This window comes from Carcharhinus amblyrhynchos, chromosome 14, assembly GCF_965287045.1.
Source record: "Carcharhinus amblyrhynchos chromosome 14, sCarAmb.v2.hapA, whole genome shotgun sequence".
NCBI classification, from domain to species: Eukaryota; Metazoa; Chordata; class Chondrichthyes; order Carcharhiniformes; family Carcharhinidae; genus Carcharhinus; species Carcharhinus amblyrhynchos.
The window spans coordinates 39,062,311-39,080,769 of NC_137337.1; the positions used below are offsets into that span (position 1 = coordinate 39,062,311).

At 40.3% G+C, this 18,459-nt stretch overlaps 1 protein-coding gene across 7 annotated transcripts in view; it reads left to right on the plus strand.

Moving 5' to 3' along the window:
- The window catches only part of ktn1 (kinectin 1), a 118,432-nt gene that overhangs the window by 21,201 nt on the left and 78,772 nt on the right, over window positions 1-18,459 (plus strand). For 6 of the 7 annotated variants that reach the window (XM_080202749.1, XM_080202747.1, XM_080202750.1 and 3 more), the window contains exons 2-6: window positions 2,152-2,701; window positions 6,369-6,482; window positions 12,174-12,335; window positions 12,424-12,600; window positions 16,360-16,490. In XM_080202749.1, the coding sequence (XP_080058875.1) occupies window positions 2,179-2,701; window positions 6,369-6,482; window positions 12,174-12,335; window positions 12,424-12,600; window positions 16,360-16,490 (1,107 nt within the window). In that variant the 5' untranslated portion in view covers window positions 2,152-2,178. The remainder of the gene's footprint in view (window positions 1-2,151; window positions 2,702-6,368; window positions 6,483-12,173; window positions 12,336-12,423; window positions 12,601-16,359; window positions 16,491-18,459) is intronic. The other variant, XM_080202752.1, reaches the window with a different exon arrangement.

Here is an 18,459-nt window from a genome sequence, read left to right on the forward strand (position 1 = left end):
AAAAGAACGAGTAGTCACATTGAAATGTTATTTCTTTTAGAATTTGATAGCATAGGTGCCTTGTTTGAATAGGCTGGAAAGTCCAAACTTGGTTAAGTGTCAGCCATTTAGCACAGAGATGCAGTAGAAGGTTGTGAATTCTTGGCATTCCTGACTCAAGAAGGCTGTGTTCACCCAGTTATGGAATATATTCCAAACTGAGATTGATTCAATGTTTTTGGACACTCTGGGTACAGGGAGAAGAAAGAAATTGCAATATAGGCCCAGAGTGTGGAGATGATGCCTTGTTATCCAACTTTGCTAATTCCTGTGAAGTACCTAACATTTTGTTAAGCATACACATTCCCATTCTAGTTGTAGTAGATGATCTGTGATCTTATTGACTGGCAGAGTGGGTTTGAGATATCAGATGGCCTATTCCTGCTCTTATTTCTTGTGACGTTCAGTCTTCCCTCACTGGGAGTTATCTGCAGAGTTCATTTATATTTTCTATCAATTATTTGTAGTTTTTTTCTGGTTTGTTTTCCTAACTTATTTAAAATTGGCACTTATTTAAAATTGTTATTGTTTTCATTGCTGAGCCAATTATTGGATTACACACAGCAGTGAACAATTTGAATCTCTGACTGGTACTAGAAAATCTAAAGCAAATACGTCCATTTAAATATCTCTTTGCAGAAGGAATAATTAATTCTGAGAGTCTGATCAATTAATTTTAACATAAGTTCAGTTACATGTATCCATAAATTGTTGTGGAAATGGTTCTCTCAACACTGATATTTAGACTTGATTAAAATGAAAATGCTTTTTGATGAGCATGAGTTTTAGCATAACTCCAATTTTTCATGAATTGGGATTGTAGTAACATTGTGATGAAGTAGGATTGATTGTATTATGTAAAGCTGAGTTAGAAGTGCACTCAACCACCCAGGACAAAACAGCCTTCCACCATCTTAAGCATTCATTCTGTCCAACACACAGCACACTGTGACAGCATGTGCACCTGCAGCAACGCAGCAAGGTTCCTTTGACAGTACCCTCCAAACCTTTGACTTATACCAGCTAGAAGGACAAAGGCAGCAAATGCTTTGAAATACCATTACCTGAAAATTCCTCTCCAAGCCTAATTTGGAACCATTATCACTATCCCTTTGCTGTCGTTGGGTCAATATCTGGAAACTGTTTGTAGCAGCACTGTGGTTGTACCTAAACCCCATGATCTGCAGTAGTTCAAGAAAGCCATTATCACCACCACCTCGAGGGCAATTGGGATGGGCCTCAGTAGTCTAGCCAGCAAGACCCAAATTATCTGAGCATAAAAAGGAGTTTACCACTTTACAAAACTTGCTGTGAAGAGGAACTTTAAAATGTGTGAACTGATGTGCTGTTTCACTGCTAGCTGCTGATCTGTTATGACAACAGATGTTATAGCTGAGCAAGCCAGTTGCCAGAATAAGGTCTGTCTCGCTGATTATAATTTTTTTATTGCATAGAATTCCCATAACACTTCTTAGAATTTTAAAAATTGGCAACAACCCCCTTAGGCTTTTAATAATAAAAATCCTGCATTATAATTGTTAATTAGTTAATTCAGAAGTCACCTGTTTTTTTTTTTGAAGACTCTTCTGGCTTAGCAATTCAAACTTGCCATAACCTCATTACAAATGTATCAACCTAACACCTTTTAATCTTTCATCTCTTGGCCCTCTCAGACAGCCTGTCGCCAGTAGCCTTCCTCTATTTAATTAACAGGCAAACAGCTTTCTTTACCTATACAGAATACCATTATTATCCCAAAAAAATCTCTCTCCACATCTTTTGCAAGCAAGGGTGAAGCTTAAGTAGTACTGTAGAATGAGGGAAATCTTCACTTACTATCATGAGCAAAAGATTAGAAATTAATTTGTGACTTCTTGGGAAGCAACGTTTTGAAAAAAATTTAAACAGCCTATTTAATATTGTATCCGAATAAGAATCTGTTTGCTCTCGATCTGTTCTCAAATGCTTTTTAGTGCAGCCCAAGTATACTTGTGAAGGTCATATTGGGCTACTAATTCTTGATAAATCAACAGAAGGTTTACTAATCTTAGTTCCTAAGAAATGCATGTAAATCTTGAACTTTTTTTAAAAATAGAAACTTTTTTCTTTTAGATATTGCAGGAGACATAGCCAGCAACCATGGAATTTTATGATTCGCAATACCTCCTCATCATCATCCCAGCAGTGGTGATTGCTATAATTTTTCTGTTCTTCTGGCTGTTTATGAAGGAAACATCATATGATGAAATACTTGCCAAACAAAAACGAGATGTAAAACTTGTTCCAGCAAAAGTTGACAAGAAAAAGAATGAAAAGAAAAAGAATAAGAAGAAAGAGAACCCCAATGGTAACTTGCATGAATCTGATTCAGAGAGTGCAGTGCGAGACTTGGATTTGATGGATACATTGACACCTGATGATGAACCATCCATTCATATTGTGTCGCCTGTAGTTGAAGTTCCAGCTGGATTAAAAGAGAGAAAGAAAAAAGACAAGAAAACATCAAAATCTGTGCCAGAAGAATCTTTTGGGAGGGATTTTGAAGGATCAAAATCTGCAATAAAGAAAAATGAATCCCTGCCAGTTGTCAAGCAGCCTACTCCTCCAGAAATGTCAAGTTCTAAAAGAAAGAGTGGACACAAGAAGCATAAGAATGGTACAGGTAAAAAAAAAAGTGATGTTGCTTTCATATTATCACCAGTTAAATTTGCAGCTTTCTATGTACGAAAGTCTTGTTTAGGATATTGGCTTTGTCTAATTGTGTATTAGTGTGATATTGCAATATATAGCAAATTATAGACTGAATTTGTGTACTTTGTCACAGCCATATAGAAGCAGCCTGCCTTTTCCTACTAAAAGCTGCCCCCTCTTCAAAAACCTACAAGTGAGGAGTGGTGGTTGCTAGAAAGAGAGCAAAGCATTTACTTGGGTATTTGTCTACCTGAATGTTAATTTGCTGTATATACTGATTTGCTTTGGGGTGTAGGGCAAATACTCTTTTTATGGTGTTGACCCAAATTTTGGTGTTGGCAACAAAAATATGGTACCCTCATTAAGGTGTAATGGGTTATGGTATCCCCATCTTGATATGTTTCATTCTGGCACCATTTATAGGGGATCTCTAGCATCTAGGAAAAGGGAAGTAATCAAGCAGGCTGAGCTGCTAATCTGGTTGACTGACTGGATAGATGACTAAAAGATGGTGCACAGGTACAAAAAAGTAACAATTAAGACTAATGGAATTTTTTTTTGCTTTATCTCTCAGGTATTGGATCTAGAAGTGAGGAATTATTTCATTTGTACAGAGCCTACATGCCAACTGAGCACTGGATTCAGTTTTAGCCAGTGAACTGTAGGTCGTTTCCTTTGGAAGGAGTACACCAGGGCTTCGTGTTAAATTGAGGATAATTTGTGTCCTTAGAGGAATTTAGAGGAATAAAGGATGGTCTGATTGAGATCTTTAAAATGCTAACAGAATTCAGTGGGTAGATGCAGAGAAACTACTTCCTGCAGCGAGAGAACCAAGAATAAGTGGGGTGGTTGGGGGGGAAACAATGTAAAATTCAACCTAAGCCATGTAGGAGTGAAATTGGGAATCTCACTTTTATCACACAAGACAGTGGAAGTTTGGAACTGTTATATCTCAAGCAGCAGCAGTTACTGGATTGTCTGAGAAAGATGGAGGTATTTTGGGGAAAAGATATGGAGAGGATAAATTTGAGTTGAAGGTGCTGATTTGATAAAATGGCAACAAGTTCAAGGAGCTGAATGCCCTGCTTTTGTATTGAAGACACAATGTAAAGATAGTCTGACCCAAAATGCTGCTTAACTTCAGTTATTTGTTTGTGCTAGGAGCATCACAAGGATGTGGATGAAAGGGAAGAGAACCACGGTATCTTTTCTCAAAAAAGAACATCTTTGGTTCAAGGAGCTGATTATTTCCTCTTTCAAATAATGTAATCAATGAAGATATTAATTGATATAAATGCCATTTGTATTTGCTTGTGTTTACAAGATTAAGACATTTTAAAACTTTGTGCTAATTTTGTCATCCATTACATCCAGTGGTGGCACAGTGGCTAGCGCTGCTGCCTCACTGCACCCAAGACGTGGGTTCAATTCTGGCCTTGGGTGACTGCCTGTGTGGAGTTTACATGTTCTCTCTGTATCTGCATGGGTTTCCTCTGGGTGCTCTGGTTTCCTACCATACTCCAAAGATGTGCAGGTTAGATAGATTGGCCATGCTAAATTGCCCCATAGTGTTAGTGGGATTAGCAGGGTAAATACATGGGGTTGAGAGGATAGGGCCTGGGTGGGATTGTTGCCAGTACAGGCTCAATGCTCTGAATGGCTGCCTCCTGCATTGTAGGGATTCTATGAATTTTACTTTGTCGTAAGATGTAACCTCAAACAGTCAACACATTCCTTGGATCTAAACAATTAATATTGATATGCCCAGTAGACCGCGAATTAGGTTGAGCTGATACCATTGGCTGACCTAGTCCAGTTGACCATTTACCTATTAGGGCAAAATTTTTGGCCACATCCACAAAACATGCGTCAGTGGTACCAATCACTGCTATGGTTCTTGACCTGTCAGAAATAATTGTTTTTACTGTAAATGAGCTTGGGCAAAAGTGTCAAGGGTAAATTTCATTTGTACCTCAGTTGGTCTGAATTTAGCAGGGGTAGAACATGATTTTCAGTTGTTTCTTTGCAGTGCCTGCATGATGGTACTTCCTCCATGCACTTGAATTGATATTTATGGAAGTACAAGGAAATGAGCAATTTAATAGGTTAAAGCAAAGTGTTACATTTTCAGTATTTGACAAATTCATGTTATGTCTGGTGTCCTCTTTAGTTAATATACCTACCCAAAGTACTAGTTCTGATGCACAAATTTGGAGTAGCTATGTGCAAACAGTGTTCCACACATTGCTAAAACCAGTAACCATGGTAAATGGTTGCATGGTAAAAATGGATTTTTCCAGGCATCTGTTTCTAAGATGTTTCATTTTGCATTGAGGTCTGCTGTTGAAGATGAGTAACAAAAGCAAAGTACGCTTGGAATTATATCGCCCTTTCTTCGCTGTCACTGGTTCAAAATCCTGAAATACACTCTAATGGCATTGTGGGTGTACTTGCACCTTGTGGACTGCAGTGGCTCGCCATCATTTTGAGGGCAATTGGGGACGGTGAACAAATGCTGACGTAGCCAGTAATGTCCAAATCACGTGAAAGAACAAAAAGGCAACTTCAAAAATTTTCTATTATCTATGGGGTGGCAGGCAAAAATGACAAGCTGCAGTGTATTTCATTGCAGGTTTAGAGGTGAGCAATAGTCTGTGTAAATCAGAACACTTGTAATGTAGACTGACTTTCCTAACTCTCGCAAATATCCAATGACAAGGGAAGTGTATTTTCAGTAGAAGCCCTTGTATCGTGGCACATCTTTTGATGAAGCTTGTTGTTAGTTGACTATTGAAAGAATGAATTTATCATATCCCTACAGTAAGGCTAATCTTATAACTTTTGCACTAAAAGCTGTGGACGTTATAAAAATGGGGAATTCTTGCCAGAAATCTTAGTTGTAGTAGTCTCTCCCTTCTGAATATTTTGGCCATGAAGAATGAAGCTTGGAATGAAAATATTCATATGAAGGGGCTAGATAGGGTAGAGGTAGAAAGATTCTTCCTGCTTAGAAAGGATAGCAGAACTAGAGGGCGCAGCCTCAAAATAAATTGGGGGGGGGGGGGGGGGGATGCAGTTAGAATGGAGTTGAGGAGGAACTTCTTCACTCAGAGTGGTGAATCTGTGGAATTCTCTGCCCACTGAAGCGGTGGAGGCTACCTCATTGAATATATTTAAGTCATGGGTGGATAGATTTCTGATCGACAAGGGAATTAAGGGTTATGGGGAGAAAACGGGAAAGTGGAACTGATTCACTTCAGATCAGCCACGATCTTATTGAATGGCGGGGCAGGCTCGAAAGGCTAGATGGCCTACTCCTCCTATTTCTTGTGTTCTTATATTCATGGTTTTGACCTGTGGATGAAATTTGTCCATACAATTCCTCAGTAAGGATGGTAAGCAGATGATAGTCCACCGATGATAGTGTAACTGCAGCATCGGATGGTGTGATTTTGCTTGACCCTGTACATCCTAACTCTAAGTGAAAGGTTTAATTTGAGCAAAAACCTTTAAACCTCATACTTACCATAGAGATTGAACAGTTTGTGTTGTACCACATTAGCTGCACCAATATTTGAGTGAATTCATTGATTTGATATCTTTGAGTTGAATTAAAAAAAATTTTGCTTTATTTTTAGCTGCTACTGTCTCTGAGCAGTTTGATAGCTACCAGATTTATCCAGACAGATTGGAAACTACTGCACATTTTGCAGAGCCGATTGGGGGTGTATCCTCTTTATGGAAACAGGACAGTAAGTTTTATTCAGAGCCAGGATGCTAGAATAAGAATTCATATACACGTCTGTTAGAAGAGTAACTTTGCAATTTTTAAGTACAATTTAATCTAATGAATTTCACATGTTAATTTGTTGCATACAACTGCTTATTTGCTTAAAATGTATTTTTCAGTTAGCTGTTTAGTTTCAAAGTAGTATCAAAAATGACAATCTGTGTGTACTAAAAATGAACCTATTTGAACTATTTTTGCGTACATTTTTGTCAGTTTTTGTATTTGTAAATCCCTTTTTAAAATAGAATTTTTTAAAGCCCAATGCACCTTTCAGTATTCTTAAGGGGTTGAATGCACCTAATGGAAGTGTGATAATTTTCCTCAATCTGGAAAGAAAATTAGATTACTGGATTGTGCAATATGGATTAAAATCCTAGGGTTGCTCTTCCAATTAATCATGTTAGCCAATCAATCAACAAACTTTGATTTGGTTTGTAGATATGAGGTGTATATATTCAAGGAATGCATCCTGGTAATCGTGACAGAAATAGGCCTTGATTCAAATCTAAACTTGAAACCTTTATGTGAGCCTTCCACATGATTCTTTTATGTATGTGGATGGTATTAGTGAGGGGAAGTTGAAGTTGCTAGTATCTGTAGTGCAGCAGTTTCAAGTATAGTGGCTTGGTCACGTGGATGAGGAAGGTCATTGGACCCCTCGGTTCTCTCCCCTTTTGTACCGACAACCAATTGCTGCTTAAATAATTTTGATTTTTGGTTCTATGACTGTGGAAATCCATTTCAAACCTCCATCGTTATTTTTGTGTAAAGAAGGAACTTTCATTAGTTTGAATCTGGTGTTCCTCTGTCCCACTCTCTTAACATTGTATTCTGGATTTACTTTTCCAATTTCTTATTACTCTAATCTCGGTGATTATCTCCTCTGTCACCACTATCCTGGTGTGGAGATGCTGGCATTGGACTGGAGTAAACACAGTGAGAAGTCTCACAGTACCAGGTTAAAGTCCAACAGGTTTATTTGGTAGCAAAAGCTACTAGCTTTCGGAACACTGGCTGCCCCTTCGTCAGGTGAGTGGGAGTTCTAATCGCAAACAGGGCATATAAAGATACAAACTCAATGTACAAAATAATGATTGGAATGCGATTCTTTACAGCTAATCAAGTCTTAAAACTACAGACAATGAGTGGAGAGAGTGTTAAACACAGGTTAAAGAGATATGTATTGCCTCCAGACAGGACAGTTGGTGAGATTTTGCAAGTCCAGGCAAGTCATGGGGGTTACAGATAGTGTGACATGAACCCAAGATCCCAGTTGAGGCCGTCCTCGTGTGGGGAACTTGGCTATCTGTCTCTGTTCAGTGACTCTGCGCTGTCTGCTGTGAAGGCCGCCTTGGAGAACGTTTACCTGAAGATCAGAGGTTGAGTACCCATGATTGCTGAAGTGTTCCCCAACAGGAAGAGAATAGTCTTGCATGGTGATTGTCGAGCAGTGTTCATTCATCCATTTTTGTAGTGTCTGCACAGTCTCCCCAATGTACCAGGCCTTGACATCCTTTCCTGCAGCATATTAAATAGACAACCTTGGCCAAATTGCAAGAGTGTGTACCATGTACCTGGTGGATGGTGTTGTCACATGAGATGATGGCATCTGTGTAGATCTGACACATCTTGCAGAGGTTGCTGTGGTAGGGTTGTGTGGTGTCGTGGTCACCATTCTTCTGAAGGCTGGGTAGTTTGCAACGGATAATGGTCTGTTTGAAGACAGGAAGTGGGAGCGTGGGGATGGTCTTGGCGAAATGAGCATCTTCGTCAATGACATGTTGAAGGCTCTAGAGAAGATGTCATAGCTTCTCTGCTCCAGGGAAGTACTGGGCGGCGAGGGATACTCTGTCCACCGTGTCCTGTGTTTATCTTCTGAGGAAGTCGGTGCAGTTTTTTTCGCTGTGGTGTGTTGGAACTGTTGATCGAGGAGTTGAGCACCATATCTTGCTCTTATGAGGGCATCTTTGTGTCTGGAGGTGTCTGTGGTGATCCTCTGCATCTGAGCAGATCCTGTGTATATGCAGGGCTTGTCTGTTGGGGATGCCTTCTTTGACATGTTTAGGTTGGAAGCTGGGGAAGTGGAGCATCATGAGGTTATCCATGGGCTTGCAGTACAATAATGTGCTGAGGTGGCCATTCTTAATGGAGATGCATGTGTCCAAGAATGCAACAGATTCCAGAGAGTAGTCCTTGGTGAGTCTGGGTGGGATGGAACTACTTGAGCTCATATAGTTGTTTCAGTGATTGTTCACCATGAGTCCAAAGGAAGGAAATGTCTTCAATGTATCTAGTGTATAGCATCAGTTGAAGCTTGTGTGCAGTGAAAAGGTCTTGTTCAAACCTGTGCATGAAGATGTTGGCATACTGAGGTGCGAATTTGGTTCCCATGGCTGTTCTGTGTGACTGGATGAAGAACTGGTTGAAGGTGAAGACATTGTGGTCCAGGATGAAGCAGATGAGTTGTAAAATTGCGTCTGGAAACTGGCAGTTGTCAGCGTTGAGTACTGAGGCAATTGCAGCAATGCTATTGTCGTGGGGTGTAGAGTGCTGAGGCATCAGTTGTGACAAGGAGTGCTCCTGGTTCAACCGCTCCATGTGTGCTGAGTTTCTGTGGGAAGTCCATAGTGTCATGGCAAAAGCTGGGGGTTCTTCATACAATGGGTTCCAGGATGCCCTTGGCGTAGCTAGAGAGGTTCTAGCACAGGGTCCCACCTGTGGGGAACGGCCATGGGGGACCAAATTTGCACCTCAATATGCCAACATCTTCATCTTGTTCACCACACAAGACCTTCAACCAATGCTATACACGATACAGTGATGACATTTTCTTCCTTTTGGAAGTGAACAATCATTGAAACAACTGTATGATGACATCAAGTTCCAACCCACCATCTGACTCACCATGGACTACTCTCCAGAATCTGTTGCATTCTTGGACACACGCATCTTCATCAAGGACGGTCAGCTCAGCACATCACTGTACCGCAAGCCCATGGATAACCTCATGATGCTCCACTTCTCCAGCTTCCACCCTAAAACATGCTAAAGAAGCCATCCCCTATGGACAAACCCTCCATATATGCAGGATCTGTTCAGATCAGGAGGATTGCCACAGACACCTCCCCAGATGCTGAAAGATGCCCTCCATAAGAATAGGATATGGTGCTCGACTCATTGGTTTGATGGTTCTGACAGGCCACAGCCAAAAATCAACTAATCTCAGAAGACAACCGCAGGATGCATTGGACAGAGTACCCTTCGTTCAGTACTTCCCTGGAGCAGAGAAGCTATGACATCTTCTCTGGAGCCTTCAACATGTCCATTGAAGACAAACATCTCGCCAAGGCCATCCCCACACCCCCGCTTCCTGCCTTCAACCAACCGCACAACCTCAAACAGACCATTGTCTGCAGCAAACTACCGAGCCTTCAGGAGAACAGTGACCATGACACCACACAACCCTGCCACAGTAACCTCTGCAAGACATACTGGATCATCTCATGAGAGCACCACCCACCAGGTACACAGTATGTACTCTTGCAACTCGGCCAACGTTGTCTACCTGATGCACAGCAGGAAAGGATGTCCCAAGGCATGGTACGTTGGGGAGACCATGCAGACGCTGTGACAATGGATGAATGTACTCTGCTCGACAATCACCACGCAAGACTGTTCTCTTCCTGTTGGGGAACACTTCAGTGGTCACGGGCATTCGGCCTCAGATCTTCGAGTAAGCATTCTCCAAGGCAGCCTTCATGACACAGTGCAGAATCACTGAGCAGAGACTGATAGCCAAGTTCTGCACACATGAAGACAGCCTCAACCAGGATCTTGGGTTCATGTCACACTATTTGTAACTCCCTGGACTTGCAAAATCTCTCTAACTGTTCTGTCTGGAGACAATACATATCTCTTTAACCTGTGCTTAACGCTCTCTCCACTCATTGTCTGTAGCTTTTAAGACTTGATTAGCTGTAAAGAATTGCATTCCAGTCATAATTCTGTAAATTGAGTTTGTGTCTTTTATATGCCCTGTTTGTGATTAGAACTCCCACTTACCTGATGAAGGGGTAGCTAGTGGTTTTGCTACTGAGTAAACCTGTTGGACTTTAACCTGGTGTTGTGAGTCTACTTACTGTGACCACCTATCCTGGTCAGCCAGGGATGGCACAGTAATTTGCACTGCTGCTTCTCAGCACCATGGACCTGGGTTTGATTCCAGCCTTGGGTGTGGAGTTTGCACATTCTCCTTGTGCCTGCATGGGGTTCTTTTGAATGCTCTGGTTTTGTCTTAAAGTCCAAAGATGTGTAGGTTGGGTGGATTGGCCATGCTAAATTGTCTCTTAATGTTGTAAGACCTGTAGGGGTCAGGGTAAATACTTCGTTATGGGGATAGGATAGGTTGGTGAGCCTAGGTATAGATGCTGTGTCGGACAATTGGTTTAACTTGGACTGAATAACCTCCATCTGCACTCTAGGGGTTCTATGGAAAAGCCCAAGGCTTTCCACTTTTAGCTTCATGTGTGGCTATTTCAGTATCATGTCAGCAGCTGCTATTTTAGCAGTATGTCAGTGGCTTATTTTTACATCTTGTGTGCAATACTTTATTCTTGCTTACATTATATTTCATCAGCCATCACCTCATTTGCATTTTGAAGCATTCTGAAGAAACTAGATCAGTAGCAAGAGATGAGAAGCCATTTTTGTTGATGAAATGACCAACTAATTTTTAACATTTTATGATAACTTCTGCTATTAAGTACTTGGAGCTATAGAAAAGACAAGACCGAGGCCATTCAGTCTGACTCTCCCGGCCAAAGAAGAAAGAAAAAGCAACTAGCTGCCCATTCTAATCCCATCTTCCAGCACCTGATGTGTAACATTGCAGGTTACAACACTTGGTGTAGATCCAGGTACCTTTTTAAAATTGAGGGTTTCTGCCTCCACCACCAAACCAAACTAGGCCTCCAACATTGTATGCCTTGTTGAAGAGTGATTTTCCTATTTTATGTCCACAAGCAGCCTTATAGGAAAACTATTCTGTTGGGTTAGAAAACTCTGTTCTGCATACCACTCAAATCAGCTGCCGTTGAGGTTATGTGGGATTATCATACCTCTCTGAAGTTTCTCTTGGTGTTCAAACGCATGTCAAAGGCTCATTATCAGCTGTAAACTTGAATATTTTTGTAGTTCAGAATAAAAAAAAAAGCACCATTTTCCTCTTGGATGTTGCAAATATAAAATTTGAATCCTTCAACTTTTCCAGATGGGCATGTATGGCCTAGTAATATTTTGACACTTCTTCATTTTGTTGCTATGGGACATTTTTCTAGTTGTAGCAAATATTTCAGATATGCCTGAATTTTTCCACATTGAAAAATGCATTAAAGGGAGAATTTTCAGGAGTTGATGAACTTTCAAGTTTGTGATTTAAATTTGAGATAGTGGAGTTTGCTTTGCATTCATTGTGTCTCATTTTTAGTGAATATTTTGTTGTCATTTCTGGAAAAAGGTCAATGATAGTAATGATTGGACATTTCAGATTGAAATCCAGTATCTAATTGATTTGCTGAGATTCTGGTGAGCAGTTCTTTGTTACCCTTATCCTACTTCATATTTTAAGATTTGCTTTACAATTGGATTCTTGCAGATGAGCCAGCCCAGGATGTTCGCAGTATCAAAGAACACGTTGAATCTGTTCAAACGGTTATCAAGAAACAAGAACCAGTGCTTCTGTTGGTGGAAGCTAAACCACACGAAAGTGGACTTGGGAAAAGAAAAACGGCACCTAAAAAACAAAGAGTAGAACCAGGTCAGTATTCTTGTGTTGGGTATTCTCTTTACTAAAAGAAAATCCACCATTTCAAAGAAATACATCAATTTCCACTTCTGTGTTGCAGTTTCAGCTTCAGTAGAGAATCTCCCATTGAAGTCCACAGTCTACGTTGCTTTAGATAATGCTGAGGGTGGTGGTCATGTTGAAAAGAGGGATATTGTGGTTGATGACAAAGGCCAAGTAATCAGCAGTGGAATGCAAAAGCCTGCTTCCAAGAAACAGAGGAATGAATATGATAAAGGTAATCTGCTATTCATTCTTGTATATTGGCAATGGCTGTAACAATTTCAATTCTTGAGTATGGAATAGTATTTTGGGTACATTGGATACTTTTGGAACAAAAGCTTGTCAGATACACTCCAGCCAACTCTAAGACAATTTATTTTACTGAATGTTGTCTCTGCTTTATCTAGTTACAAAAGTTGCAACAAATCATAAGCATACTATATAATAGTGGAGTCATTTTGGACTCTGGCCTTTAAGGGAGCAGTCGGGGCCCTGCATTAAATGATAATAGTGTTGGCTGTTAACCTGCAATCACTGAAGAGAAGAACGAAGTGTTGATTGGCTTTTTATGTTTAAATCTCTACGACATTGTTTGTAAATGGATTAATCCATGTCATTAACCAAATTGGAAATGATTTTCTGTAACCCTCTGGATCAGTTATTATAGTTGTCAAGCCAGCTGCCTGTAACAGAATATTGTAAATCATTTTGTGACTATCTTTACTACTACGGAAGTGCAAATGCAGTTGAGTTGTTTTTGACTTTAGCCAAGCTTTTCAACGTTTTAACTGTTTCAAGTTGTGCTTGTAATTTGGCTTCATGTTTGATTATTGCTTGTTGAGAGCTTTCAGTTGCTAAATATGGTCACCGAGAGACTTGTATGCTGATCTCAATCAATTTGCTTTAGTGAATAGATTTATGTTTGGGGAAGGGTCACAGTGCATTGAAGGACTGATGTATAGCAGTGATTTTTTTTTTCTTAGTGGTGTCTTTGTGGTGATTAAACCAGAGCTCTTGCTTTCATGCACCTAAGATTTGCTGGAAATATTTGAAAATTTTTTCTGTGTAGTAGGGTTGTGGATTTTGAATATCAGTGTACTGATGTGTAAAAATGTATGCACATGTGGGGTCCATGGACAGGATCTGTAAAGTAATCTAAACACTCAAAACTGGATCAAAATATTCTAAGGGATTGGCAGAATTGATACCATTTACAAACCAAATTTAAATATAAGGACATGTGCTTTGTCATGCAAAACATTTGTGGCAGCATTTCCTCATGATTTTTCATATTTTCTTAAATGATCAGGGGCAGTGTAGTGTAGTTCATAATCTTTGTACCTGGGCCCCAAAGGTCCTTTAGTAGGACCTGTATGTTAGCAGATTGTGTCAAGGACTCTCTATGCTGACACCTGGTGGCTTTGTACTGGAACTGCAAGTTGACTCTAGTGATGGGTTTGCATCTAAAATCACCCAACAGGAATTTAATATTGTACATTATCAATCACCGCACCGTGTCGTCAGTCAAGTAAATGTTGACACTTTTAGATGGGTTTCCCATTGGCAGCTTGAAATTGAACATTTTTTGTGTTTTGAGCAGGGATGATGTGACCCATTCATTGTTTCTGATATATTATGGATGACATTTTGATATTTAAAAATGAGAAATGATGAATATTGAGTAACCAGTGTGCTGCCTCACCTTGAGAGGTATTGTCTCCCTCAGATCAGTCGAGGTTGTTTTAGAGATCACCAAGTGAGCAATTTTTGCCATCACTATCATCTGTCATTTTGAAAAATGAAGAAAATTATCCTGGTGGTGTCAACATCAGTATCTCGATTCTAGTATCCCAACCATTTTGGATTACCTTTCTTTGCTCTGTTGGTTTTTATGTTATTTCAGTCTGCTATCTGTCTTTGAAAGGCAAAGTTGCAAGGGAATCATCCTGTGGAAAAGGGGGAGGGGGTGAGTTGCTTGCCATTTCAGACCTTTTACTTTTTATGAATTTGTGCATGTACCTTGTTGATCATTGTGTAGCCTAAAGGTGTTTGTTTTCATAACTTCCGTTTACTGTAGAGCACGGTATATTTCTGTGCTTTGTGAATGTGAGTCTTGCTGTTCCTAAGTCTAATTCCTACATGACAATCTTTTTTGCCCCTTTTAGAGGAGGTTATGTTGTCAGAATTATGTGTTATTTTAGAACATGAACAGATTTTCATATGTTCCCACGTACTTTCCACGCTGTGTTCATGGAGCTGAAATTGGTCACTCATGAGCATCGTGTTAGTAAAGAGGCTGTTGATTTGTACTTTTCTGTGTTAAGAACTGCCAGTACATCTCAGTCCAGATATGGGGCACTATGCCTAGAATTGCCATCATCTCAGGGTCTATGTAGTTTTCCTTGTTCTTTCATTTTAAACATTTTATCTTTCGCATATGGCATTCACTAGGCTGATACTGGAGATGAGGGGGTTAGACTGTGAAGAGAGACTAAATAGACTGGGTCTGTGCTCGTTGGAGTTTAGAAGGATGAGGGGGTATCTATAGAGACGTATAAGATAATGAAAGGGATGGATAGGGTAGAGGTAGAGAGATTCTTCCTGCTCAAAGGACAGCAGGACTAGAGGGCAAAGCCTCAAGATAAAGGCGGGGGGGGTGCAGTTTAGAACAGAGTTGATGAGAAACTTCTTCACTCAAAGGGTGGTGAATCTCTGGAATTCTCTGCCCATTGAAGTGGTGGAGGCTACCTCACTAAATATATTTAAGACACGGGTAGATAGGTTTTTGACAGACAATGGAATTGAAGGTTATGGGGAGAAAGCGGGAAAGTGGAACTGAGCCACTTCAGATCGGCCATGATCTTATTCAATGGCGGGGCAGGCTCGAAGGGCTAGATGGCCTACTCCTGCTCCTATTCCTTATGTTATGTTCATAAAGAACTAGTTCTTGTCACTGACCCAACAGCCAAGATCTGGACTTACTTAAACAGTTGAAAGTGTCCAATTGATTCTATGCAGTCATTGATCTGGATACCTGCTCCACAATCCCAAGATGGCAAATGCATTGTATCTACCCCCCACCCCCCCCTTTAAGATCTCAGTTCTCCATTTGACATTTCAGCCAAACTCACATCCCATTAAGCTTTCTCTGCCATGCTGAAGTATATTTATGGCATTATCTTGATTTCCTTTCTGGTCCGTTAGTGCTTAAAATGAAGCTTTGTCACAATTTAAAACATTATTCCAATGCAGAAGCACTATCTGATCACCTATTAGTCAATGAAAACTTGTAGGTTTTCTGCTTCACTTCTTCATGCCCTTGTTCCTAATCTGGCTGTTGCAAGTTAACAAATGGTGCACGGTGGCTGCAACCCACAATTGTCTCCTAGTTTCTGCTGGCACCAGTGCCACTATATGTGCAGACAAAAATCTATTTCATCTTTCATGTATTCACTCCATGTGGAAACTGGCAACAGGTATGTGCTGCCAGCTTCACCTGGCTATGTCAAATTTTGTTATGGTTCCACTAAGTGGATGGAAGGTTAACTTATCCTGGTAAATTGGAAATCAATGCATATTGGATTCTAAGCTTCAACAATTTTAACCACAACGTAACTGTGCTCTGCTGAATTTAATTTCTTGATGGCTATTGAGCACATTGGTGATGAAGAACACAGGCCAGTACCTTTTTCAGCTGGCTTGTGCTTTGCTGCCTTTCATTACTGACAGTCCTGTCAACAAAGTATTCCACTTACAAGTAGAAATGTGATGACTTTTTTTTTGCACTAGTTACAGAAGTTTAACCTACTGCCCACGTCTTAAAGTTCATTGTATTCTATTCTAATGTGAATTTGTAGTAGTTAGTGTTTTCAGTCATGGTCTTCAATGTGAATGTTTAATAAATGTAATTTCAAATGTTCAGTTAGTGTTTCAGGAGGTATACAATTGACTAAACGAACTTAAAACTGTGGTGCTGATTATACTTTCTTTTCAGAAAATGCAGATATCAAATTTAAGGATTTTCTCTCTTCTTTGAAAACTATGACATTCACTGAGGAGGAAGCTGTCCATGTTGTCGATATTCTGAAAGAGAAGGCTATGGTACTTCAAGATATTTGGCAGAAAGTAAGTGACTGACTTATTTTCTTGATAAAATTATTTTGGATGCAGTCGCCTAGCCAACAGTATCTACAGTTATTCTACTGTATCTAAGTTCCCCCTTGAATGGTTAGTGCTTTCACCTTCTCGGGAATTGCATGTTCACATGGTGGGAAATGCCTCTTCTCTGTCGTCTTTCCTAAACACACTCTACCTAAAATATTCCATTGCATGCTCAGTATTTAGCCACTGTTTCTTATAGTTCCTAACTGATACTCACTGTGACATCTTATTTCTGCTTCAACTGTGTGTATCTTACAGATTTACCTTCTTTATTCAGGTCCTTGTGTGTGCAGTTTTCTGATCTCCAGTAGTTTTGAATCCAGAAGCAGGCAGCACGGTGGCACAGTGGTTAGCACTGTTACCTCACAGCGCCAGGGACCCAGGTTCGATTCCTGTCTTGGGTCACCTGTCTGTGCAAAGTCTCTATGTTCTGCATGGGTTTCCTCTGGATGCTCCAGTTTCCTCCCACAATCTGAAAGACATGCTAGTTAGGTACATTGGTCATGCTATATTCTCCCTCAGTGTATCCAAATAGACACGAGTGGTGACTGGGGAATTTTACAGTAACTTCGTTGCAGTGTTAATGTAAGCCTACTTGTGACTAATAAATAAATTTTTAACTTTTGACTATCTTTCCCTTTTTACCTTTCGCAATCTGTCTCCTGATTCCTCCCTGTCGTCCTAGGGTATAACATTGTGGTTATTTTACTGCATCAATAATAAAGTGCTCCTGGAAATAAGTTTAAATCTCTCCAGGCCAGCTGGGGAGCTTAAAAATTCACTACTTAACTGAATTGTTGTTAAAGGGGCTTGAAAGGGTGGGAATATGTTTCCCTTGGGTGGAGAATCTAGAACATGCAGTCACATTGAATAAGAGAGAAGTTGTGAATATTTTGAATCTTCTACCCCAGGGATCTATAAATGCTTACTTGCTTTAGCATATTTAAGACAAAAAAACAGATTTTTGACTTTAATGGGTTATGGAATAGTGCAGAAAAGTGGAGTTGATCAGCTGTGATCTTGTTGAATGGCTGAGTAAGCTCAAAGACCTAAATGGCTGACTCTGACTCTTATTTCTTGCATTCTTCATGTTTTTCTCTTCTTAGCACCTGCCCTTCAGTCACATTGTGGGTTGTGATATTCAATCTAATGAAAATACTGAAATACAGTACGGCATGGACTTAGAACTGGAAGCAGCTAGTTACACAGGTCTCTCGTGGTAAGATGAAGCCCACGCTACTGATGTCTCTCGCGTGTGCTCATACCTGCTGAAGGCATCAGTAAATGCATTCAAATAGGAAGATGCTTACTATAACACTTCACCCCACTTAGTTTCAATCCCACTTAAGGAAAGAAATATAATGAAACTTGTCTCAACGATACATCAGCCTTTCATGAGTTTTGCAACCATACTGCAATCTGTGCAGTACCACTGGTGATCCAGTAGAAATTGGTAAGGTTTGTTTCAGTGGAGCTGGACTTGTGGATGCAGAAGTAGGTGGAGTACCTGTGTATGAATGTCCCTCATCCTCTCCTGGAGTAAAGTCCACTCAGTGCTCCTGTACAGTAGGAATCATTTCCTGTCGAATGTCCACAGCAGCATCTCTTTCCAGTGTTATCTAGAACTTCGTTTCCGAGTCATGGTGTAGATGAATGTGATCCTGATATCTGCGAATACCTCTTCCTTTGGTCAATTTCACTGCTAAAGATACTGCACCACTTGGGTTGAGAACTCCAAGAAACCACTGTTGGTTACTGCCAAAATTCCTTACACCAGCAGTCGTTTGGTTTGAAATGTCTCCTGCTTTTCCTGTCTCCTCCTCTCACTTTGACATCGGAATGCAGCAGATCCAGGTGAAACTTTGCTTCCTAGCTATCAATAATTCAGGTGGTGAGAGTCCTAATGTTTGTGGTGTGATACAGTACTGGAACA